General features: G+C 45.0%; 1 protein-coding gene across 1 annotated transcript; it reads left to right on the top strand.

Annotated features, from left to right (window-relative positions):
- The first annotated feature begins 11,691 nt into the window (after positions 1-11,691).
- On the top strand, positions 11,692-21,824 carry ATP6V1G1 (ATPase H+ transporting V1 subunit G1). Its single transcript, XM_033237687.1, has 3 exons — positions 11,692-11,906; positions 16,388-16,488; positions 21,006-21,824. The coding sequence occupies exons 1-3, from the start codon at positions 11,825-11,827 to the stop codon at positions 21,177-21,179; spliced, it is 357 nt and encodes a 118-aa protein (XP_033093578.1). The 5' UTR covers positions 11,692-11,824; the 3' UTR covers positions 21,180-21,824.
- The last annotated feature ends 3,390 nt before the right edge of the window (positions 21,825-25,214 follow it).

Below are 25,214 nucleotides of genomic sequence, written 5' to 3'. Positions count from 1 at the left end.
CATGCACACATAGGCTCTGGTTCCCTGCGCTGGAGATGACAGAAAGAGCAATCTCTTAAAAGGCATTCCGGCCATTCTCCTGCTGCCCTCCCATTGCTTGCTTGCTTGCTTGCTTTATTTATTTATTTATTTATTTATGATGGAGCCTCACTCTGTTGCCCAGTCTGGAGTGTGTGGTGCTATCTTGGCTCACTGCAACCTCCACCTCTTGGGTTCAAGCAATTCTCCTGCCTTGGCTTTCCTGAGTAGCTGGGATTACAGGTGCCCGCCACCATACCCAGCTAATTTTTGTATTTTTAGTAGAGACAGGCTTTTGTCATATTGGCCAGGCCGGTTTCAACTCCTGACTTCAGGTATCTGCCCACCTCAGCCTCCCAAAGTGCTGTGATTACAGATGTGAGCCACTGCACCCGGCCCCCATTGCTTTGAGATAAAGGCCAAAGTCCTTAGCAAGGCATCCAGGCCCCACGGAACTGGCCCCTGCCTACTTATCCGGCCTCACCTTAGGGCCTTCTTCCCCTCTTTCTGTGCACTCCAGTTTTGCTGCTCTTTCTGGAACACTCCATTCTCTCTCTTGCCTCAGGGCTTTTGCTCAAGTTGTTCTTTCTGCCTCAAAAGCTCTCCAACCCTCCTAACCTCAAACCCCGCCCCAAGGTGGACACCTCAAGCTTGGTTAGTTACCTGTTCCTCATTCTTCAGTCTATATTGTCAGCTGAAGAGTGACAAGGGTCACAAATTTCGAAGGCAGGGTTCTATTTCTTATAGAGGGTTGCAGCCTGCAAGGTGGGGCATTTTTTTTTTTTTTAAATTGTTTTGCGACAGTTTCAACTCTGGTCTCGAACTCCTAACCTCAGGTGATCTGCAAGGTGGCCATTCTAACAGGTTGGGAAGCACAGCCTATGACAGAAGATGGGGAAAAGGCGCTTCAAGAATGGGAAGTGTAGAGGCCGGGCGCGGTGGCTCATGGCTGTAATCTCAGCACTTTGGGAGGCTGAGGTGGGTGGATCACGAGATCACGAGATCAAGAGATTGAGACCCTCCTGGCCAACATGGTGAAATCCCGCCTTTACCAAAAATACAAAAATTAGCTGAGCATGATGGCGCATGCCTGTAGTCCCAGCTACTCGGGAGGCTGAGGTAGAAGAATTGCTTGAATCCGGGAGGCAGAGGTTACAGTGAGCTGAGATTGTGCCATTGCACTCCAGCCTGGTGACAGAGCAAGACTCTGTCTTCAGAAAAAAAGAATGGGAAGTGTAAAACAGAAACGTATGCTGAGCTGGTTGACTGAGTATACATATGCAGTAAGCTATAGAAGGAGTCATGAATATTTATGAAAGGAGAAACATGCACATGTGCAATTGAACTTCATGCCTCTTCATGGGTTGCATGTTCCAAAAATTGAGACATTAGCGTGATCTGAAGGAGCTGTTTTCAGCCCTCTGATGTCAAAAGGTGAAGCAGAGGACACAGAGCTCACTGTCCCTCACTGTGCAGCCTCTGTACCCTGCCCAAAACTGCTCCGTGGTCCGTGACCTCTTAACAGGAAGGAGAGCTGGTCAGTTGCTGTGTGGAAACTGCAAAAGAGAAGGGGAGTCTAGTCACGGCCTCAGATGATTGACTAGAGGTGATAAAGGAATGAATTGTTTGTTTCTTGTTTCCTTTTTTTCTGTATTAATATTATTTTTAAATTTTTTCTGTAGAGATGGGATCTCACTATGTTGCCCAGGCTGGTCATGAACTCCTGAGCTCAAGCAATCCTCCCAACTAAGCCTCCTAAAGTGCTGAGTTTACAGGTGTGAGCCATCACGCCTGGTCTGTTTCTTGTTCTCTAGAGTTGCTTTCTGCTTATTCCTTAGGAAAGAATTCTGGTTTAGGTTAGTAAGGGAGGGGCCTTCTGAGGCGTGTCTGACCTCCTGTCCCGACATGACTGGGAGCTCAGCATTTAAGTTTTTCTGGAATCCGGTTGGCCAAGAGGGGGCCCATTCAGTTGGTTGGGAGGCTTACGATTTTATTTTTATTTCTCATGATCAAGTTACTTTGTTAAAAAACCCTTGGATATCAAAGTTCTGTTTTCTAGAGTAGCACCAACAGAAATATAATGCATACCAAATGTGTAATAATAAATTTTCCTGTTGGGCACATTTTTTAAAGTAAAGAGAAAAAGTAAAATGGATCTTTTTTTTGTTTTAACAATTTTTTATTTTATTTATTTATTTTTATTTATTTATTTTTTTGACATGGAGTCTTGCTCTGTTGCCCAGGCTGGAGTGCAGTGGCTCTATCTCTGCTCACTGCAAGCTCCGTCTCCTGGGTTCACGCCAGTCTCCCGTCTCAACCTCCTGAGTAGCTGGGACTACAGGTGCCTGCCACCACGCCCGGCTAATTTTTTGTATTTTTTAGTAGAGATAGGTTTTCACCATGTTAGCCAGGATGATCTCGATCTCCTGACCTCGTGATCCGCCTGCCTCAGCCTCCCAAAGTGCTGGGATTACAGGCGTGAGCCACCGTGCCTGGCCAATATTTTATTTTTAATTGTGGTAAAATACACATAACATAAAAGTTATCATCCTGACCATTTTTAAGTGTACAGTTCAGTAATATTAAGTATATATTTGTGGAATTAAACTCCAGAACATCTTCGTCTTGCAGAACAGAAACTCTCTACACATTAAACAAGCCCTGATTCCTCTCTTACCTATTCCCCCACCACCTGCCTTGCTCCTGGCAACCACCATTCTACTTTCTGTCTCTATAAGTTTGATTATGCTAGGAACCTCTTATAAATGGATTAATACAGTATTTGTCCTTTTGTGACTGGCTCATTTCACTTAGCATAATGTTCTATCGTATACATATATGTATATATACATAACTATTGAGCACTTGAAATATAATATTATTATATACATATATTGTGTTTAAATGTTAAACATATTATTTATGTAATATAAATATAATATTAAACAATATCTGTAATAATTTTTTTTTTGAGACGGAGTCCTGCTCTGTCACCCAGGTTGGAGTGCAGTGGCACCATCTCAGCTCACTGCAACCTCCACCTCCCGGGTTCAAGCGATTCTGTTGCCTCAGTCTCCTGAGTAGCTAGGATTACATGTGCACACCACCATGCCTGGCTAATTTTTTTGTATTTTCAGTAGAAATGGGGTTTTGCCATGTTGGCCAGGGGGTCTCAAATGCCTGACCTCAGGTGATGCTCCTGCCTTGGCCTCCCAAAGTGCTGGGTTTACAGGCATGAGTCACTGCACCCAGCCTAATAATTTAAATATCTTAAATTTAAATACCTTTAAATATCCTAAATAAACACTTCATTCCATAAAATAGAGTAAGTGTTCCAATGAGCTGAGCAGAGGAGTTTGGTTTCATTGATGGAGAAGGGCTGAAAAAAGCAGAATAAAATAACAAAACGTGGATCAGTCATTTCAAAGTTCTCTGTAAGGCAGGAACAAGGAAACAGAACAATAGAGAAATAAATGATTGTTTCTTTAAATTTCCTTTTCCTGTTTTTTTTTATTTAAAAACAATTTTTAGACTTCTACTTTTTATTTTATTTTTCTAGAGAGACAGAGTTTTGCTCTGTTGCTCACACTAGAGTGCAAGACTGGAGGCAAGACTGGGCTAAAATCTAGCCAGTTCTCTGACCATTTGGCCCAGAAGGAGCATTATTTTAATTTTTTAATTTTTAAAAATTTTCGAGACAGAGTCTTGCGCTGTCACCCAGGCGGGAGTGCAGTGGCGTTATTTCCGCTCACTGCAAACTCCGCCTCCCAGATTCAAGCGATTCTCATGCTTCAGCCTCCCAAGCAGTTGGGATTACAGGTGTACACCACCATACTTGGCTAATTTTTGTATTTTTAGTAGAGACGTGTTTTGCCATGTTGGCCAGGCTGGTCTCAAATTCCTGAGCTCAAGCGATCCTCTTGCCTCGTCCTCCCAAAGTGTGGGATTGCAAGTGTGGGCCCCCACACTCAGCCATAATTATCTCTTGAAGTCACTTGCTACATAGTCTCTGGACCAACTGATGCCAAGTAGTCACCAAATGTCATATACTGGATGCCATATCCCATACCCTATAGCTCAACAATGTCTAGCTGTTATAGTAGCTAGTCAGGCACCCATGAGAAGACTAGATTGCAGTGGCTGGATCATACGGCAAACTTGGATGGAGCCACTGCAATCCAGCCTGGGTGAGATATATATATATATTACATATATAAATATATATAAATATATATCTTTTATATATATGTGCTGAGGTTTCCATGCCACCAAACCAAAACTAATTTGTTATCTGACCTTCCCATAAATCAAGAGAGAGATAACAGCCTAACTTCCTGAACAGGCCAGTTTCAATTGGCATGATAATGGATTTCTCTCTTCTTTAATCCTTAACAAAAAAGTAAACTGAAATAACCTGATGTTAACCAATCACTTGGCTGGGCATGGTGGCTCATGCCTGTATCCCAGCACTTTGGGAGGCTAAGGCGGGTAGATCCCTCGTGTCCAGGAGTTTGAGACCAGCCTGGGCAATATGACAAAACTACGTCTCTACAAAAAATACAAAAATTAGCCGGGTGTGGTGGTGCACACTCGTAACTCCAGATACTCAGGAAGTTAAGGTGGGAAGATGGCTTGAGCCCAGGTGGTCAAGGCTGCAGTGAGCCGAGATCATGCCACTGGTCACACCCAGTGCCAGGGAAAGGTAGTCTCCCAGTAGATAGAAAAACCCGAAACTGGTGATGAATAGCCTTCAAAGTTGGGTGAGTGGGCTCAAACATGCACACCAACAGGCAAAATGGCAGTGTTTAACTGGTATATGACCTTCTAGGAACATTCGACTGGTAAGGGAAGAAGGCTCAAGCGAGCATGCATACAACTCCCGTAAACACATTGCGCATGCAGCCCCTCTGAAATGCTGGCAGGCCACTGTACATGCGGACAGCCCACCCCAAAAGAAGAATCAGGAGAGAAGTAATGCAGGACCTCAGAAAAATGTCAACACATAAAACCCCAAGTCAAAGGTCAAACTACACATTTGATCTCAATCATCCGCTTGACCCTCTTCCAAGTGGACTTTCCTTCTTTTCATTCCCACTCTACAGCTTTTTAATAAACTTTTGCTCCTGCTCTAAAACTTGCCTCAGTCTCTCACTCTGCCTTATGCCCCTGGGTCGAATTCTTTCTTCTGATGAGGCAAGAATTGAGGTTGCTGCAGAACCCTACAGATTCACTGATTGATCACTACTAACACAGCCAGTTGCTAACCAATGTCATCTCTGTAAATCAGTGAGAATTTCTGTCGAACAACTTTGCAACAGCCCGCTTCTTGCTTTTAAAACCCTGTTCAATAACAAAGGCCAAACAAAGCACTCTCCAAGGCAACTTGGAAGTGTGTCCTGGACTGCAGTCCTCGAACTCTGCCCAAATCAATTCTCTATATTAATTTTGCCTTAGTTTCTTTCTTTAGGTGGACAGGATGTTCAGAATTAATGGATGTTGAGAATTAATGGATGTTGAGAATTAATGCATAGTTAACCCTTCCTCTCCCTTGATTTATAAGGAAGATAATTACTGTTAAGTAAAAGTTATAGATGAGCCAGTCATGGTGACTCACTCCTGCAATCCCAGCACTTTGGGAGGCCGAGGTGAGAGGATCGCTTGAGCCCGGGAGTTCAAGACTAACCTGGCCAACATGGCAAAATCCGTCTCTACTAAAAACACAAAAATTAGCCAGGTGTGGTGGTTTACACCTGTAATCCCAGCTACTTGGGTGGCTAAGGCATGAGAATCGCTTGAATCTGTGAGGTGGAGATTGCAGTGAGCAGAGATCACGCCACTGCACTCCAGCCTAGGTGATACAGCAAGACTCTGTTTTAAAAAGTAAAAAATTAATTAATTAATTAAAAAAATAAAATGTAAAAATATGCTCCTTCTGGGCCAAATGGTCAGAGTATGGGCTGGATTGTAGCCCTGTCTTGCCTCCTTATGCAGTAAACAGCCTATCCCACCATTTGTAGTGGCCTTGCAGAGTCTCTGGAAGGAGTCTCCTTGACTAAAGTGAACTTTTATTGACCAGATACACTAGGTCATTTCTTATTTTCTGTGGTGAGGTTCCCAAATGCCGGTGGGACCTCGACCCCTGCTGGTGTCCAGGCTTTTGTCACTGTCATGAGAAGGAATTCAAGGACTAGTAAAAAAACAGTGAAAGTACAGAGATTTATTGTGAGAAATACACACTCAAGAAAGGGAGGTACAAGTGTTCTCAAGACAGAGAGCTGTGGCATCGGGTTTGGGGTTTCCATCTTTATGGGTTTCCTTAACCAAGGGGTGGAATATTCATGAAGATTCCTGGAAAAATGTGAACTCTTGTCACCCATTTTTACACCAAATATGAGTGTTCCTGGGACTGTCCAGGTGCTGGTGGGTGTGTCATTTAGCATGTTAATGAGTGTATAATGAGGTCCTAGGAGAAACCTAGGTCAAATTCAGCCCCAGGTTGGGTCCAGTCGATCTTAGCCAGCTTGGCCTATACCCTGGTTTTTCAGGGTTTTATCAGCCCCTAACTTATGCAGTCATTTCAAAAGTTTCCTTTTGTCAGTCATGTGAATCTGCTGCTTAGAATTTTCCTTTTCTTTTCTTTTTTTTTTGAGACAGAGTCTCACTCTGTTGCCCAGGCTAGAGTGCAGAGGCACGATCTCGGCTCACTGCAACCTCTGTCTCCCAGGTTCAAGTGATTCTCCTGCCTCACCCCACTAGTAGCTGGGATTACAGGCACGTGCCACCATGCCCAGCTAATTTTTGTATTTTTAGTAGAGACGGGGTTTCGCCATGTTGGCCAGGCTGGTCTCGAACTCCTGACCTCAGTTTATCCACCCTCCTCGGCCTCCCAAAGTGCTGGGATTACAGGCATGAGCCACTGCACCCAGCCTGCCTGGAATTTTCTATTCTTCTGCCACTGCCCTGTATTATTCTTGTGTCAACATGGGGTCCAGATATCTTAAATTCTTGTGAGTAGTGAGTACATTGTAAGCTAGTTACATGTGTTAACTGATTTAATCCTCACAATAATATTATTATACTATTAACTTCATTTTCATTTTTTTTTTTTTTTTTTGAGACAGGGTCTCACTTTGTCACCCAGGCTAGAATACAATGGCGTGATCACAGCTCACTACAGCCTTCAACTCCTAGGCTCAAGCAATCCTTCTGCCTCAGCCTCTAGAGTGCCTGGGACCACAGGCATGTGCCACCATGCCTGGCTAATTTTTTGAATTTTTTGTAGAGAAGAGGTCTCACTGTGTTGCCCAGGCTGGTCTTAAACTGCCAGGCTCAAGTTATCCACCCATCTTGGCCGGCTAACTTCATTTTTAACATATGAGGAGTTGAAGTCACAGAGTGGTTCCATTTGCTAAATTACAGGGCTGGGGATTTGAACCCAGGCCACCTGGCTCTCTTAGCCAAGGCAGTGAGAGGCTCTACCTACCTTAGTCCTAGCCGAGCTGGGGTGTATGAAGAACAACCTTGCTGCTTCTCCTTGTTTCCAGCTTGTGTAAGAACAACCAGTCCTCAGAATGGAAACACTCTCTTTGATATGCTAATACATGCCTTGGTCAGGGCAACAAGGCCTGAGATCCACTCTGTTACATGACTGTCTGAATCTACCTTACTGGCTCAAAACTTTCTTTCAGAGGACAATAGCTTCACCCTTAGTTCCTAGTTATTGTGGGACACCTCCCTAGGGTACCCGAGTTCTGTCAACAAACACCCACTCAGATCATTGAAATCCAAACCAGTCTAAAAATTTCAGAGGCGGGATTGTCTCATTTTTTTTCTTTACACAATAAACTTTTGAAATGCTACAAGCAAAAAGAATTCTGGAATTTGTAGATATTTAGATGCTTTGAGGGACTGGGCTGTTAGAGGAACCCTAATGTGAAGGCTTTTGTTAAGTGGAGGACCAGATTTGTAAATCAGTCACCCCCAAACCAGATAAAAATAACAGCTTCCATTTCCTGGCTCTTACTACAGACTAGAAATTACAAGAGCTTTACATCTGTCATCATCTCTCTCTAATAACACCTTTATAGAGGTATAATTCACATACTGTACTTTTAAAGTATGCAATTCAGTGGGGTTTTTTTTGTTTTTTTTTTTGAGGAGTTTCACTCTTGTTGCCCAGGCTGGAGTGCAATGGCATGATTTCAGCTCACCGCAACCTCCGCTTCCCAGGTTAAAGCAATTCTCCTGCCTCAGCCTCCCGAGTAACTGGGATTACAGTCATGCGCCACCACAACCAGCTAATTTTGTATTTTTAGTAGAGACGGGGTTTCTCCATTTTGGTCAGGCTGATCTCAAACTCCCGACCTCAGGTGATCCACCTGCCTCAGCCTTCCAAAGTGCTGGGATTACAGGTGTGAGCCACTGCGCCCAGCTGGTTTTTTTTTCTGTATATTCACAAGGGTATGAAGCCGTCACCACTAATTCCAGAATGTTTCCATCACCTGAAAAAGAAACCCTATGCAGGTTAGCAGGCACACCCCCATTCCTCAGCCCCTGGTTAACCACTAATCTACTTTCTGCATCTATTTGACTATTCTGGATATTTCATATAAACGGAACTGTACAACGCGTAGTCTTTTGTGCCTGGCTTTTTTCATTTAGCATGTTACCAAGTTTCATCCGCGTTGTAGCTTTATTTGCTTTTAATAACCAAATACTATTCTATTGTATGAATAAGCTACATTTTGTTTATCTACTCATCAGTGGATGGACTTTTGGGTTGTTTCCAGTTTGGGGGTACCATCATCTCTTTTAATCTTTATGCCACCTCTAGAAGTGTGTATTGCTGTCCTCCAATGATTGACTGAGTGAACTGTGTTTTCTTTCTTTTGATCTCTTTTCTTTTATACAGATGGGGCCTCCCTGCATTGCCCATGCTGGAATGCAGTGGCCATTTACAGGGGCAATCATAGTGCACTGCAGCTGCTAACTCCTGGTCTCAAGGGATCCTCCTGCTTCAGCCTCCCGAGTAGCTGGGACTACCAGCACGTGCCACCATGCCCAGCTAATTTTTGTATTTCTAGTAGAGACCGGGTTTCACCATGTTGGCCAGGCTGGTCTTGGACTCCTGACTTCATGATCCACCAGCCTCGGCCTCCCAAAGTGCTGGGATTACAGGCGTGAGCCACCATACCCAGCCACTTAAAGTACATTTTAATAAAGAAATAAATGCTGGGAGTGGTGGTTCACGCCTGTAATCCCAACACTTTGGAAGGCTGAGGCCGGCGGATCATGAGGTCAGGAGTTCAAGACCAGCTTGGCCAAGATAGTGAAACCCCATCTCTACTAAAATTACAAATAAAATTAGCCGGGCGCAGTGGTAAGCACCTGTAATCCTAGCTACTCGGGAGGCTGAGGCAGGAGAATCGCTTGAACCCAGGAGGTGGAGGTTGCAGTGAGCCGAGACTGCACCACTGCACTCCAGCCTGGGCTACAGAGTGAGACTCTATCTCAAAAAAAAAAAAAAAAGGAAAGAAAAGAAAAAGAAATAAGGTACATTTGCGGAAGTATAATGACTAACTCTGTCAGATGTTATCTTATGTGTAAAAGAGGCAAGGATTAGTGTAATTTATCATTTAAGGAATATAGTAACTCAGGCAGGAGACATGGGGGCCCATGTGCCCTATTCTGTTTTATCTTCAAAACATCTTTCCGGTCCTGTTTCTCACATCAGAACAGAACAGAATTTCTGTACCTTCTTTCCAACCCCACTGCTACGTCAATCAAATGAAAATGTCCTGAGCCATGAATCCAGCTCCTGGAGTGCAGAATCTTTCTATCAAGAAAAATGCTGGCATTATTTTATGTTCTCAGCACTCGCTGGACTCTAAGAGGTCACCTGGTCCTTTCCTCAGCCCACAAGATTCCTGAAGAAGAGCCGTAGCTCAGAGGTTTTACTCTGCAGCCCTGACTGGATTCAAATATCCTGTCTGTGTGTTAACAGGGGCATGACTTTTGGCTCAGAGACTTTGGGACTCTCTGAGCTTCAGTTTGGCCAATATAAAATGGAATTAGTAACAGCGAGGAGTGAGTGAAGCAATGACAAGGGCCTGTCATATTGTAAACTCAAACTCTGGCTTCGTATTTCCCTATTCACGGAGGATGGGGAGATGTCTCCGTGCCAAGTTGACCCCCTCCCCAACTCCGCACACGCTGGCCCTTTTCCCTAATCATCTCCCACCGCCTGCATCCCCCACTATGCTTTCCTGGGTAACTTCTTATTCTTCAGATCTTATTTTATTTTTTAAAAATTAATTTTAATTTTTTTTTATGGAGAGTCTTGCTCTGTCGCCCAGGCTGGAGTGTAGTGGTGCGATCTCGGCTTACTGCAACCTCAGCTCCCGGGTTCAGGCGATTCTCCTACCTCAGCCTCCTGAGTAACTGGAATTACAGGCGTGCGCCGTCACGCCCGGATTTTCAGTAGATATGAGGTTTCACCATGTTGGTCAGGCTGGTCTCAAATTTCTGACTTCGTGATTCGCTGGCCTCAGCCTTTCAAAGTGCTGGGATTATAGGCGTGAGCCACAGCGACTGGCCTATTTTAATTTTTTAATTTTAACTTTTTTGAGACAGAGCCTTGCTCTGTCACCCTGGCTGCAGTGCAGTGTCATGACCTCGACTCACTGCAGCCTCCACCTCCCGGGTTCAAGTGATTCTCATGCCTCAGCCTACCGACTAACTGCAATTACAGTCGCGTACCACCACGCCCCGCTAATTTTTGTGTTTTTAGTAAAGACGGGGTTTCACCACGTCGGCCAGGCTGGTCTCGAACTCCTCACCTGAAGTGATCCGCCCACCTCGGCCTCCCAAAGTGTTGGGATTACAGGTTCGTGAGCCACTGCGCCTGGCCTTCAGATCTTATCTCAAACACCACTTCCTTGGTACAGCATTCAGAGACACCTCCACATCTCTCTCCCGTTACTAAAGTTTTGTTCTTAGGGCACCCTGCATTTTTCCTTCATGACTTTATCACAGTTTGTAATTGTCTATTTATTTTAATTAACCTGTCTGTGTCCATAAACTGTGAGCTCCGCCGGGACCTGCTCTCTGCTATGTCCTCAGTATCAACAGTGGTCTAGGATCACAGCACGCTTTCATCAAATATTTATGGCAAACAGTCCAGTCCATTCCTGAACTCGGGTTCAGAAAAGGATAGCGACATGTCCAAAATCACACAGGTAAGCGGCAGACTTGATCCCAAGTCTCCTAACTGGCAACCCAAGACTCTATCCCCGGAACTGGCAAGAATCTTTCTAAACTACCCCCCGATAAAATTTTGAGCGCCAAAGAAAGTCCCAGAAAGGGAGGGAGTGAGCAGGGTGGAGAGTAGGAGGAAAGTGATTTGACTTGGCCCCTTCTCTCTTAACGTTAATGTGAGCATACTGCTAACTGAGGGACTACAGCAATAACGACGGGGCAAGGCGGCTACACTGAGTGAACCAATGACCCCGCAGCCATCAAAAGACGCCCAAGAGGGGAGAGGGGAGAGGGGAGGAGAGGGGAGACCCTGCGCAGGCGCAGTCGAGGCGCTCCGCTCCTGTCTCCTCCGCCCCGCCCTATCTATTCCTAATCACAGAAGTCCAGGAGCGGTCAGCTGATGCTACGCTGCGCGGTCACGTGACAAAGGGGGAGGGGCGAAGCGCAGGCGCGAGGAGCAGGCGCAGATGGTAGGCGGCTGTGTCAGCTGACCCAAGGGGCCTTCGAGGTGCTTTAGGCGGCTTGCCTTGGTCTCAGAATCGCTGCCGCCATGGCTAGTCAGTCGCAGGGGATTCAGCAGCTGCTGCAGGCCGAGAAGCGGGCAGCCGAGAAGGTGTCCGAGGCCCGTAAAAGTGAGTTTCAGGGTAGGGCTGCCCAGCGTGGCGCGAGTCGAAGGAAGACCGCTGGGCCGCAGGTGGTGGGTAGATTAGGCCCGAAAAACTGCGGGGTGCGGCCTTGGGTATAGTCGCGGAAGGTTGTGTGTTTCGAAGCTCTGAGGAGCTGAGGCTCTGGAAGGCTTGCGAATCGCCTGGAAGCCACGATGTGAGATGGTAAATTGGGCGTGGAAACAGTAATGGGTTACCGTCCTTGGGGCCTGGAGGCTTGTGAAGTGGGCTCTCCAAACGGAGCTCTTTGTTCTTCCCCTCTCCCACTTAACTGCTCTGGGGTGGTCAGTTTCGGTGAATGGAGCCAGCATCCACACGGTGGCTTGGTCTAGAAACCTGGAGTCCTACTTGCCTCTTCTCCCTCCCTCGTTTGCCACGTTTATTTAGTCAGTCGCCAAGGCTTGAGTGTCTTTCACTTTTTCCCCCATGTCTACTACCAGCGTCTTAGTCCAGGACACCAGTTTCTCTAAAGGTACTGTAACTGTCTAAATCGTTGATTGGGGTGTGTGTGGGGGTGGGGTGGGGGGAGGTGTCTGTGTTTCTGTGTAATATGTGGCAAGCGCAGTGCCCAGTGCATCAGTTGTCTCCCCTAACGTGGCATTCAGTGTCGCAGTGAAGGAAGCAGGTATTGGATCGCTTAATTAATTGCAGGAGAGATGAGGGCTGGAGTGGAGAAATGTAAGGTTGCTAAAGAATTTAAACAGGTGAGTTTAATCTAGACTGGGGAGTGGAGAAACCCGTTCTAGTCCCCTCCAGTCAATCCATTCTGTCTGCAGTCAGTCGTCCTTCTAAAATGCAAAGATGTGACTTCCTGCTGGCAAGGAACAAAATAAATAAATAAATGCAGATATGATTTTCCTACCGCCTTTGCAGTCAGACGTTTAGTGCCTGCAGAACAAAGCTCAAATTCCTTAATGAAGTTGGGGAGGCTCCTGTGGGTCAGGCTTGGTCCTTTCCTCCAGCCATACTGAATCATTGTGGTCCCTTAGAAGCACCATGATTTCTTTCATCTGCAGGTCTTTGCACACGCTGTTTCCTCTGATGGGAGAAGCCTTTTCCAATTCTCCTCTCTTTTGTTCTCTGCCCCTTAGTCTTCCATCAGACCTGAAAATTTAGGAAGCACTTCTTTGGGGAAGCCTTTCCTGACTCATGCTTCTCACCCGGAGTAGGCTTGGAGTCCCTCCCAAGTGCTGATTTCTGCCACTGCCGTGCGATAACCTGTTTGTTTATATGGCTCAGTCACTCGACTAAGCTTCTGGAGAAGAGAAACTATGTCTCATTTAACTTTATGTATCCAGTTTCCCATCTGGTGAGAAAGATGCTTCTTTCCCTGTTTTACAGATGGTAAAAATGAGGCTCAGAATTGATTTGTCCATTCCCTGGGAAGCAACATAGTTGGGACTCAGGAGCCTCTTTTTCCATGCAAGGCTAAGATACCGATCTTAGTAATTCCTTGGTGTTTCTCCTAGTATAGGAGTTATTCTATCTGACATCCAACTAGATTGCAAGCATGTCTCTTCTACTTGTGCAATTAGGGGTTGTGTGGTACTTGGAAAGCTTTCCTTGAGGGTGTTCGGAATGGGAGGAAGCCTTTTGTTCTTGCTCCGGTGACTGGAAAGTTCTTTTCTTCCCAAAATATTTCCAGTCATGCTCTTGATAGAGTATTTCCAGAATGACTTCTCAGAGTTTGTGTTCCGATGGCTCATCAGTAACAGAAGTTGTATCTGTCGGAGGGATAGGAGAATAGATTGGGGAAGTACAGAAAAAAATGCTTGGAATATTGTAAGAATAATTCTGAGTACCCTGGTCGGTAGGATTTATGTTTTATACCTTTATCCTGTCAAGCCTGGTGCAGGGTTTTGTATATCTCAGGTAGCTGTGAATTTGTTTTAAAAAGTATTAGTTTGGCTGGGCGTGGTGGCTCACACCTGTAATCCCAGCACTTTGGGAGACTGATGCGGGTGTATCACCTGAGGTCGAGAGTTTGTGACCAGCCTGGGCAATATGGAGAAACTCCGTGTCTACTAAAAATACAAAAATTAGCTGGGCGTGGTGGTGTGCGCGTTTGCGCATGTAGTCCCAGCTGCTTGGGAGGCTGAGACAGGAGAAATGCTTGAACCCAGGAGGCAGAAGTTGCAGTGAGCTGAGATCATGCCACTGTACTCCACCCTGGGGAACAGAGGGAGACGCCATGTCCCCCCTCCCCCCCAAAAAGTATTAGTTTACGGCTAACATACGTCTCAATTTTTTTTAAGAAAATCTCACTCTGTCACTCAGGCTGGAGTGCAATGTCACCATCTTGGCTCACTCCAACCTCCACCTCCCGAGATCAAGAGATTTTGTGCCCCAGGTTCCCAAGTAGCTGGGATTACAGGTGCCCGCCACCATGCCTATCTCTACTAAAATACAAAAACATATAAATTAATCAGTACATAAATAAATACAAAATAAAATTTTGTATTTTAGTAGAGACAGGGTTTTACCATGTTGGCCGGGTTCTTCTCAAACTCTTGGCCTCCCAAAGTGCTGGGATTACAGATACGAGTCGCTGCGCCTGAATTGATAATAGTTAGGAACAGAGGTATTCGGAAGAACTGCAGTTTGAAAAATTGCCTTTCTTGATTTATAATTATGGTTGACTTGCCCAGTTAAGAGTTGGGACGAGGCAGTATGTAAGATGGTCCCATCCAATTTTTTAATGAAATCATTGCGTTGGACCTTAAATTTATTTATTTATTTATTTTTATTTTTTTGAGATGGAATCTCGCTCTGTCACCCCCAGGCTGGAGGGCAGTGGTGTCAGCTGACTGCAACCTCTGCCTCCTGGGTTCAAGGGGTTCTTCTGCCTCAGGCTCCCGAGTAGCTGGGACCACAGGCGCTCGCCACCACACCTAGCTAGTTTTTGTGTTTTTAGTAGAGATGGGGTTTCACCATATTGGCCAGACTGGTCTCGAACTCCTGACCTTGTGATCCGCCCATCTTGGCCTCCTGAAGTGCTGGGATTACAGGCGTGAGCCACCACGCCTGGCCTGGACCTTAAAATTTTAAACAAGTTTGTGTTAAAGGCGTATTTCACTGGAGTGAAACAAAACACTGGCTCCCATATGTAAGGCCTAAGAAAAACAAGATTTAAGAGAAATACGATTTTCTGTTTAAATATTTTTGATTTTTAGAGGCCCCTATCAAAATTGAATGTTGAAGATGTTTGCCAAAGGCAGTAAATTTTATTATCTTGAGTTATAAATGCAGGGAGCCATGGGAGTTGGGAGTGATGTCTTGTGGAGCTACTGCATAATGTTTGGGCCATGAGTGTTTTTTGTAGAGTGTTGGTTTCGAAAATATCTTTAGCTTTGAAATATAGCCCATTATAGCTGATGGGAGGATAGCATGTGAAGGATTGGGGTACAGGTGGCCGAAGCAGACAGTAATAGGCCAGAAATAATACTGGAGTGAACGTGGACTTGCAGAAATAGTCCTTGGAGTGCTTAGAGAGAGACCTGTTAATTGTTTCAGACTAGTATCAGGGAATGTTGATGTCATGGGTCACTTCATTACAGGTCCAAAGTTCTGTTCTTAATCAGGAGGTAGAAGGTTAAGTTATTTTCATTTATCCACACGGGCTCTAGACAGTTGATATACAATGATATATAACAAAGCTTAATTTTAGAGGCAGGATGTCTTTTGCTCTGAATTAAATAAATAGGTTGATGGTCTAGAACCCCTCTTTTTTTTTTTTTGGGTGAGTGGAGACTCAAAGCAGAGGGTATATGTTGGCTGTCCTTGTGGTCTGTTTTCGTGTAGGCTCTGACCAAACCTAGAGATTTTTTCCAGCTGTATGTTAAGCCACTCACTTCTAGAAACCAAAATACCTGTGTCTCCTCTCAGCTGCTTGTGCAGTCTGACTGTACAGTGTTCCTCATTCAGCATTCCTTCGCAAGTCACCACTATCATTACTTCCTTGTGACAGGCACTGCTTTTAGTTTCCAATGTTATATCATCTGGTTCATTAGTTACATTATAGGTTGATGTCCTTGGGAGCTTATTAGGCTTCTTGCTAAGCATCTAAGTAGGGTTGCAGCTTTAATCAGAAGCATACTTACGTGTTTACTTCTGGAAAAGAGTTCCCTAGGTGGTTAATGTTACTCATTCTATGTTCGTTCTTAATAGTTGAGATTGAGAGAATATTCTGACACATTCTACAATGTTTTTAATGGGCTGTAGTTATAGAAGGTATTCATTTTTGTCTTGTCACTTGCTGGTTAAGTACAGCCTATAGGAGGGAGGAAACTGTACTGTTTGTTAGCTCTGCATTCCCTCTTTCCCATGCACATCTCTTCAGACCGTGTCATAATTTATTCTTGGTTTATTGTTATAATATACCATCTGAGTCTCTGCTTGCTTTTCTACTTTTAACCACTTCCTGATATAGCCCTCTCCTTTGAAAACAGGAAAGAACCGGAGGCTAAAGCAGGCCAAAGAAGAAGCTCAGGCCGAAATTGAACAGTACCGCCTGCAGAGGGAGAAAGAATTCAAGGCCAAGGAAGCTGCGGTGGGGCACCATTTGTTTTTGTTACTGCTTTTGTCTCCTAATCCCCCGTCCCACCAAGGCTTTCAAAATAGCCAGCATAGCTCAGAGATCCTGGTCGAATTTTGAAAATGTGGTAGTCGTGTGTTTTATTGACTGCTTAGGCATCTGTCTCTTAGGATGATCAGTTTTTCCACTCATATTGAGTCCTAATTTTCATTTATTCACTCATTTAACACATATCTGTCAAGCAGTTAACATGCGTCAGGTACCGTGCTAGATGCTAGGAATCAGCTGTGACCAGGAGAGACATGGTCCCTTCCCTCATGGAGTGTAGCTTACCATCTGGTGGCCAGGGAGACTCAGTAATACAGTGCAAATCATGCAGAGCTACAACTGAAAAGTGCTGTGACGGTAGTAAACAAATCAAATGGAGCACCACTTTAGTATAGTATATATAGTACAGACATTTACCAGTGATACAGGCTATACTATGGTGCATATAATAATAGTACAAAAACAGAGAGTACAGAGGAGGCAGGGACAATTGTGGAAAGGGGAAAGGACAGAGGAGGGCTTCACAGAAAAGGAACTCTCAGGACTCTTGGGTGCAGGTAACAAAATATAATTAAAACTGATTCTAAATGGAATGTAATGGCCTATATAATTAAAAACCCAAGAGCTTAAATAATATGCTCAGGACTTTCTCTCACCTCTGTGTTTGGCTTTGTATCATTCTCAAGTTCTACATTGTGGCCTCTAGTAGTTCCAGCATACACACTTCCAGGCCCAAGTCCAGTGATTAAAGGCACATACCTCTCTCCTCTCTCCTTGCATTAAGTAGCAAAAATTTTGATCAATTTTTAATTTTTTCTTTTTAAGAGACAGAGTCACACTCTGTCATTCAGGCTGTAGTGCAGTGGTGTGATCATAGCTCATGGTAGCCTGGAGCTCCTAGGCTTAAGCCATCCTCCCCTGCCCAGCCTTCTGAGTAGCTGGGACTATAGGCATGGTCCATCATGTTCAGCTAATTTTTTTTGTTTTTGTAGAGATAGGGTCTTGCTGTGTTGCCTTGACTGGTCTCGAACTCCTGGCCTCAAGTGATCCTCACATCTCGACCTCCCAAGCTGAATCATCTTTGTTCTTGGCAATTACAGTGCCATTAAAACTTGGCTGGGCACAGTGACTCACACCTGTAATCCCAACACTTTGGGAGGCTGAGGTGGGAGGATTGCTTGAAGCCACAAGTTCAAAACCAACCTGGGCAATAAACCAGACCGTGTCTCTACAAAAAAAACACAAGATAAATACAAATAAAACTTAACATGTTTCTTTGATTCTTGTACTGGGGCTGATAGGTGCTGTAAATTGTCAGATTGCTCATAAAACAATGTAGAAATACCCTTGTGTGTCAGGGCAGCCATCATCTTCTTTTTTTTTTTTGAAATGGAGTTTTGCTCTTGTTGCTCAGGCTGGAGTACAATGGCATGATCTTGGCTCACTACAACCTCTGCCTCCTGGGTTCCAATGATTCTCCCGCCTCAGCCTCCCAAGTAACTGAAATTGCAGGCGTGTGCATCTGGCTAAGTTTATATTTTTAGTAGAGACGGGGTTTCTCCTTGTTGGTCAGGCTTGTCTCGAACGCCCGACCTCAGGTGATCCGCCTGCCCCGGCCTCCCAAAGTGCTGGGATGACAGGAGTGAGCCACCACGCCCAGCACTTTTTTTTTCCCAAGATGGAGTCTTGCTCTGTCACCCAGGCTGGAATGCAGTGTCGTCATCTCGGTTCACTACAACCTCCACCTCCCAGGTTCAAATAATTTTCCTGCCTCAGCCTCCCAAGTAGCTGAGACTACAGGCGTGCACTAACATGCCCGGCTAAGTTTTCTATTTTTAGATGAGATGGGGTTTCATTATGTTGGCCAGGTTGGTCTTGAACTCCTGACCTTGTGATTCATGTGCCTCGGCCTCCCAAAGTGCTAGGATTAGAGGCGTGAGCCACCACACCTGGCCCATCTTCATATTTTTACATTCTTTTTTCTTTATTGTGGCACAGGCTTAGGAGGTCCCAATGACATATGCCCTCATATTCTTACATTCTCTGCTGTAGTTGATTATAGAGATGGTACTGGTATTGCACTGTAAAGCACAAGCTCTGATTCCTTTTTTTCTTTTTTTTTTTTTTGAGACGAGAGTTTCACTCTTGTTGCCCAGGCTGGAGTGCAGTGGTGTGATCTTGGCTCACTGCAACCCCCACCTCCCCAGTTCAAGTGATTCTCCTGCCTCAGCCTCCCGAGTCGGATTATAGGCGCCCACCACCACACCCGGCAGTTTTTTTGTGTGTGTGTGTCTTTTTAGTAGAGACAGGGTTTCACCATGTTGGCAGGCTGGTCTCGAACTCCTGACTTCAGGCGATCCACCTGCCTCAGCCTCCCAAAGTGCTGGGATTAGTGGTATGAGCTACCAAGCTCAGCCAAGCTCTGAATCTTTCTAGCAGTGTTCCATTTGTCACCTCTTTAGTTTTGGAGACAACTTAGCAGAGCCTGGCATATGGCTTATATTCAAGAAACAAGTAATGGGGTTCTGAACATAAAAGTATAAGTTAGCAACTGAGCTGTTATGAAATGCCCCGGGAGATTCCTGTAATATGAACAGTTACAGTATAGTATGAAGAGCCCTAAGGGCACAGTGGCTCCTGCCTGTAATCCTAGCACTTTGGGAGGCCAGGGTGGGTGGATCGTTTGAGCCCAGGAGTTCAAGACCTGCTTGGGCAACATGGTGAAACCCTGCCTCTACAAAAAATACAAAAATTAGCCAGGCATGGTGGTGCGTACCTGTAAGTTCTAGCTACTCAGGAGGCTCAGGTTGGAGGATGGCTTGAGCCCAGGAGGTAGAGATTGCAGTGAGCTGAGATCATGCCACTGCACTCCAGCCTAGGCAACAGAGTGAGACTCCATCTCTTAAAAGGAGAAAATGGAGTGATAAAGTCAGGCACAGTGGTGCACACCTGTGGTCCCAGCTCTGCAGGAGGATCTCTTGAGCTTGGAGTCTGAGGCCATCCTGGGCAACATAGTGAAATCCCATCTTTTTGGGGAAAAAAAATGGAGTAATAGCCTCCTTATAGGTCGTTGTGAGGAATAGGTAATGTGAGAGAATCTTTTGCAAATTAATGTTAAACAAATATGAAGGGATGTTGTTATTAGCATATGTATATGTATAGTGTGGCAAGAACAGATTAGGTGAATAAAAAGGGTCTGACACAAAAGTTACGTCTTCCAAAACCTTATAGGTTAAGTTCTAGTAAAGAAGGCACAGCAGTTAACAAAAAGCTGGCTGTATTGTGAAGACCGTAGAAGGTAAAAGAAAATTCGTGTGTATGAAATTGCTAAGAGAAACTAAAGAGATAAGATGTTTACGATAAAAATTCAGGTAATAAAAAGGAGCAGGCCAAGGTGGGTGGATCACGAGGTCAGGAGATCGAGACCATCCTAGCTAACATGGTGAAACCCTGTCTCTACTAAAAATACAAAAAAAAATTAGCTGGGTGTGGTGGCAGGTGCCTGTAGTCCCAGCTACTCAGAAGGCTGAGGCAGGAGAATGGCGTGAACCCGGGAGGCGGAGCTTGCAGTGAGCCAAGATCGCGCCACTGCACTCCAGCGTGGGCAACAGACCGAGACTCTGTCTCAAAAAAAAGTAAAATAAAAGGGGGGGTGGTGGTGGGGGCAGCAATGAGAAATTAGTTTTCCTCTCTTTCAGATCTGCAGTACTCCTCAGAGCCAGTCACTGTTAACAGGTTTCTTTTTTAAATTCTTATAGGATATTTATATTTGCAAGAACAGATGTGACACACTGTTGAATCCACTGTTGAACTTAAGAACTAAAACACTAACCAATAATGGTGAAACTCCTTGTATATTACTCCTAAATTGTATCTTCCTTGTGTTTATTATTCTTACTTGTTTTGTTTGGAGATGGGGTCTTCTTGCAATTTTGCTCAGATAGGGCTCCAACTCACCATCCTCCTGCTTCAGTGTCTTGAATAGCTGAGACTACAGGCATGCACCACCATGTCTGGCTTGTGTTTATTATTACTGAGGAATTTTTAAAAACCACGTATCTCCCCACATTTAAAACCACAGATACAAAAACATACCACATTGATACTGTTGTATATCTTGCTTATATTTTACAGTTCATTGCAATTCCTGAATAGTTCTGTTGTATAGAAGCAAACTGAGTTTTTAGGTTGATTCCTGTCTTTGGTTAAGGCTATATAGCAGACTCTTAGAGGAGAGATGTGAATACATGTCTTTGGAATAATTTCCTAGCAGTGGAAATGCTGTGCAGTTTACTTTTGGTAGATGTGGCTCCCGTTGACTCGGGGAATACCTCACATGTGCTTCAGCCACAAGGTCACATTCTGAGTATACTGATTGGTGAGCCTGGGTTTCTCCAAAAGTCAGCAAGTAGCTTACGAGAGGTACCTGACCAACCAGAGCATTGTTCTGATAATCCCTCTGTTACACCGCTCCCCATCTCCAGGCACTGGGATCCCATGGCAGTTGCAGCACTGAAGTGGAGAAGGAGACCCAGGAGAAGATGACCATCCTCCAGACCTACTTCCGGCAGAACAGGGATGAAGTCTTGGATAACCTCTTGGCTTTTGTCTGTGACATTCGGCCAGAAATCCATGAAAACTACCGCATAAATGGATAGAAGAAGAGAGAAGCACCTGTTCTGTGGAGTGGCATTTTAGATGCCCTCATGAATATGAAGCTTTAGCACAGCTCTAGTTATATTCTTATGAAATGGCATTAAATTATTTCCATATATTATATAGTAGGTCCTTCCACTTTTTGGGCAGTAGCAAATCTAGCTTTTTTGTACAGACTTACAAATTATCTAAAGATTTCATCTTTTTACCTCATATTTCTTAGGAATTTAATGGGTATATGTTGTCTTTTTGGCAAGGTATATATGCCTTTTGGCTCAAGCAACATGTATATCACTGTTGACTTTTTCTTTCTTAGATCTAGTTTTAAAAAAAAACACCACATAACTATTCTTTGAAGAAAGGAAGGGATTAAATATTTTTTTTCCCTAACACTTTCTTGAAGGTCAGGGGCTTTATCTATGAAAAAGTAGTAAATAGTTCTTTGTAACCTGTGTGAAGCAGCAGCCTGCCTTAATGTAGTCCATTGTTGCTAATGGTTAGAACAGTGAATACTAGTGGAATTATTTGGGCTGCTTTTAGTTTCTCTTAATCAAAATTACTAGATGATAGAATTCAAGAACTTGTTACATGTTATTACTTGGTGTATCAGTAATCATTTAAAAGTAAAGACTCTGTCATGCATTTTTCTCCCGTTCATTTTTTTCCTTGTCTTCATGATGACCAATGGTTCATCATTTTTGATAATGCATAATGCACTTTGACCCAGATGGTCTGCAGAATTTCACTTAGGACATTAGCGCACAAACAGCACACATATCACATACCCATTTATATACATAATTTGAAAATGTTTGTGATACATGCATCATGTAATTTTACCCAACAAATGTTTAGGAAAACAGCAAGCAACTAGTGTGTAGTTTCTTTTCTCTAGAGAGCCTTGGCCTGGGGCAAGTTATTAAGCATATTTCCTTTCTGGTGGGCTAGATGACGTGCATTATACCTGCAGTACCTTCACACTAGCCCTTACAAGTTTTTTTTTTTTTTTTGAGACGGAGTCTCGCTCTGTTGCCCAGGCTGGAGTGCAGTGGAGCAGTCTCGGCTCACTGCAAGCTCCGCCTCCGGGGTTCACGACATTCTCCTGCCTCAGCCTCCCAAGTAGCTGGGACTACAGGCGGCTACCACCCCACCCGGGTAATTTTTTGTATTTTTAGTAGACAGGGTTTCACCGTGTTAGCCAGGATGGTCTCAATCTCCTGACCTCGTGATCCACCCGTCTCAGCCTCCTATAGTGCTGGGAATACAGGTGTGAGCCACTGCACCCAGCCTAGCCCTTACAAGTTAAATATCCTGTGGCCCTCTCAGCCGAAAGTCTTTGGATGCAAAAGTAATTTCTTGTAGGTGAAAACAGTTGAAAGAACATTATGGGATTTATTTGTTCTGATACAAGACAACTAGATGACCTTAAAAACCCTCATATTTAATATGACTCAGGATTTTGTTTTTCAGACCACTACTATCTCTAGTTACTGTTATTTCTCTGTTCCTTTTTATAGAATTCCTCAAAAGAGTGACTGGATGACTGGATGAGGTTTTGTTTTTTTTTTTGTTTTGTTTTTCTTCACTGTTAAAACCCTCAAGTCTTGCTATCCCACTGAAGCTGTGTGTCAAGATCAGCAATGCTGTCCAGGTTGAGAAAGCTCATTGTCTTCCTCCTTGACCTTCCATACTCTGACAGGGTTGACCATTCCTTCATTTAACCACTTTCCTTTTTTTGAGACGGTCTCGCTCTATGACCCAGGCTGGAGTGCAGTGGTCTGGTATGGTCTCAGCTCACTGCAACTTCGTGTCCCCTGCTCAGTCTACCCACCTCAGCCTCCTGAGTACCTAGGACTATAGGCACACACTACCACACCCAGCTAATTTTTCCTTTTTTTTTTTTTTTAAGACGGAGTTTCGCTCTGTCACCCAGGCTGGAGTGCAGTGCGCGATCTTGGCTCACTGCAAGCTCCTCCTCCGAAGTTCACACTATTCTCCTGCCTCAGCCTCCTGAGTAGCTGGGATTACAGGCACCCACCACCACGGCCAGCTAATTTTTTGTATTTTTTTTTAGTAGAGACAGAGTTTCAGTGTGTCAGCCAGGATGGTCTTGATCTGACCTCGTGATGCGCCCACCTCAGCCTCCCAAAGTGCTGGGGTTACAGGGGTGAGGCACTGTGCCTGGCCAATTTTTCTGTTTTTAGTGGAGACAGGGTTTCTCCGTGTACCCTGGGCTGGTCTCAAACTTCTGGGCTCAAGCGATCCTCCTGCCTTGGCTTCCCAAAGTGCTGGGATTACAGGTGTGAGCCACTGCACCCAGCCCACTTAGCTTCCATCGTGCAGTATTGTGCTTAATTGCTTCTCATTCATTCCCTCCCTCATTCTTCCTTCAGCTTTTTTTTTTTTTTTTTTTTGGCGATGGAGTCTTGTTACCCAGGGTGCGGCGTAGTGGCATGATCTCAACTCACTGCAACCTCCCGGGTTCAAGTGATTCTCCTGCCTCAGCCTCCCTAGTAGCTGGGACTACAGGTATGCGCCACCACAGCCAGCTATTTTTTGTATTTTTAGTAGATATGGGGTTTCACCATGTTGGCCAGGATGGTCTCGATCTCTTGACCTTATGATCTGCCCTCCTTGGCCTCCCAAAGTGCTGGGATTACAGGTGCGAGCCACCACGCTTGGCCTCCTTCTGCTTTTATTAGTCTCTTCATGCTGCTGATGAAGAGATACCCGAGATGGAGAAGAAAAAGGTTTAATTGGACTTAAAGTTCCACATGGCTAGGGAGGCCTCAAAGTCATCGGGGGAGGCAAGACATTTCTTACATGGTGAGGGCAAGAGAAAATGAGGAAACTCCTGATAAACCCATCAGATCTTGTGAGACAATACCACAAGAACAGCATGGAAAGACCAGCCCCCATGATTCAATTACCTCCCCCAGGTCCCTCCCACAACATGTGGGAAATCTGGGAGATACAATTCAAGTTGAGATTTGGGTGGGGATGCAGCCAAACCATATCATTCTGCCCCTGACCCCTGCAAATCTTACGTCCTCACATTTCAAAACCAATCATACCTTCCCAACAGTCCACCAAAGACTTACTTCAGCATTAACCCAAGAGTCCACAGTACAAAGTGTCATCTGAGACAAGGTATGTCCCTTCGCTTATGAACCTATAAAATCAAAAGCAAGCTAGTTACTTCCTAGATACAATGGGGGTACAAATATTGGGTAAACGCAGCCATTCCAAATGATCAAGAAATTGGCCAAAACAAAGGGGTTACAGGGCCCATGCAAGTCTGAAATTCAGCAGGGCAGTCAAATTGTAAAGCTCCAAAATGATCTTTGACTTCATTCAGGTGTCGCATCCAGGTCACACTGATGCAAGAGGTGGGTTCCACCCCTGCGGCTTTGCAGGGCACAGCCTGCAATGATCCTGGGCAGCTCGGCCCTTGTGGCTTTGCAGGGTACAGCCTCCTTCCTGGCTGCTTTCATGGGCTGGTGTTGAGTGTCTGTGGCTTTTCCAGGTGCACGATGCAAGCTATCAGTGGATCCCATTCTGGAGTCTGGAGAACGGTGGCCCTCTTCTCAAAGCTCCACTAGGCAGTGCCCCAGTAGGGACTCTGTGTGGGGCTCTGACCCCACATTTCCCTTCCACACTGCCCTAGCAGAGGTTCTCCATGAGGGCCCCACCCCTGCAGCAAACTTTTGCCTGGGCATCTAGGCATTTCCATACATCTTCTGAAATCTAGGCGGAGGTTCCCAAACCTCAGTTCTTGACTTCTGTGCACCTGCACGTTCAACACCATGTGGAAGCTGCCAAGGTTTGGGGCTTCCACCCTCTGAAGCCACAGACTGAGCTGTACATTGGCCCCTTTCAGCCAGCCATGGCTGGAGGGGCTGGGACATGGTGCCATGTCCCTAGGCTGTACACAGCACAAGGACCCTGGGCCCGGCTCATGAAACCACTTTTTCTTCCTGAGCCTCCAGGCCTGTGATGGGAGGGGCTACTGTGAAGGTCTCTGACATGGCCTGGAG

The sequence above is a fragment of the Trachypithecus francoisi genome, unplaced genomic scaffold (assembly GCF_009764315.1).
Source record: "Trachypithecus francoisi isolate TF-2019V2 unplaced genomic scaffold, Tfra_2.0 Lachesis_group16, whole genome shotgun sequence".
Classification (NCBI taxonomy): domain Eukaryota; kingdom Metazoa; phylum Chordata; class Mammalia; order Primates; family Cercopithecidae; genus Trachypithecus; species Trachypithecus francoisi.
This window is presented reverse-complemented; position numbering and strand designations above follow the sequence as displayed.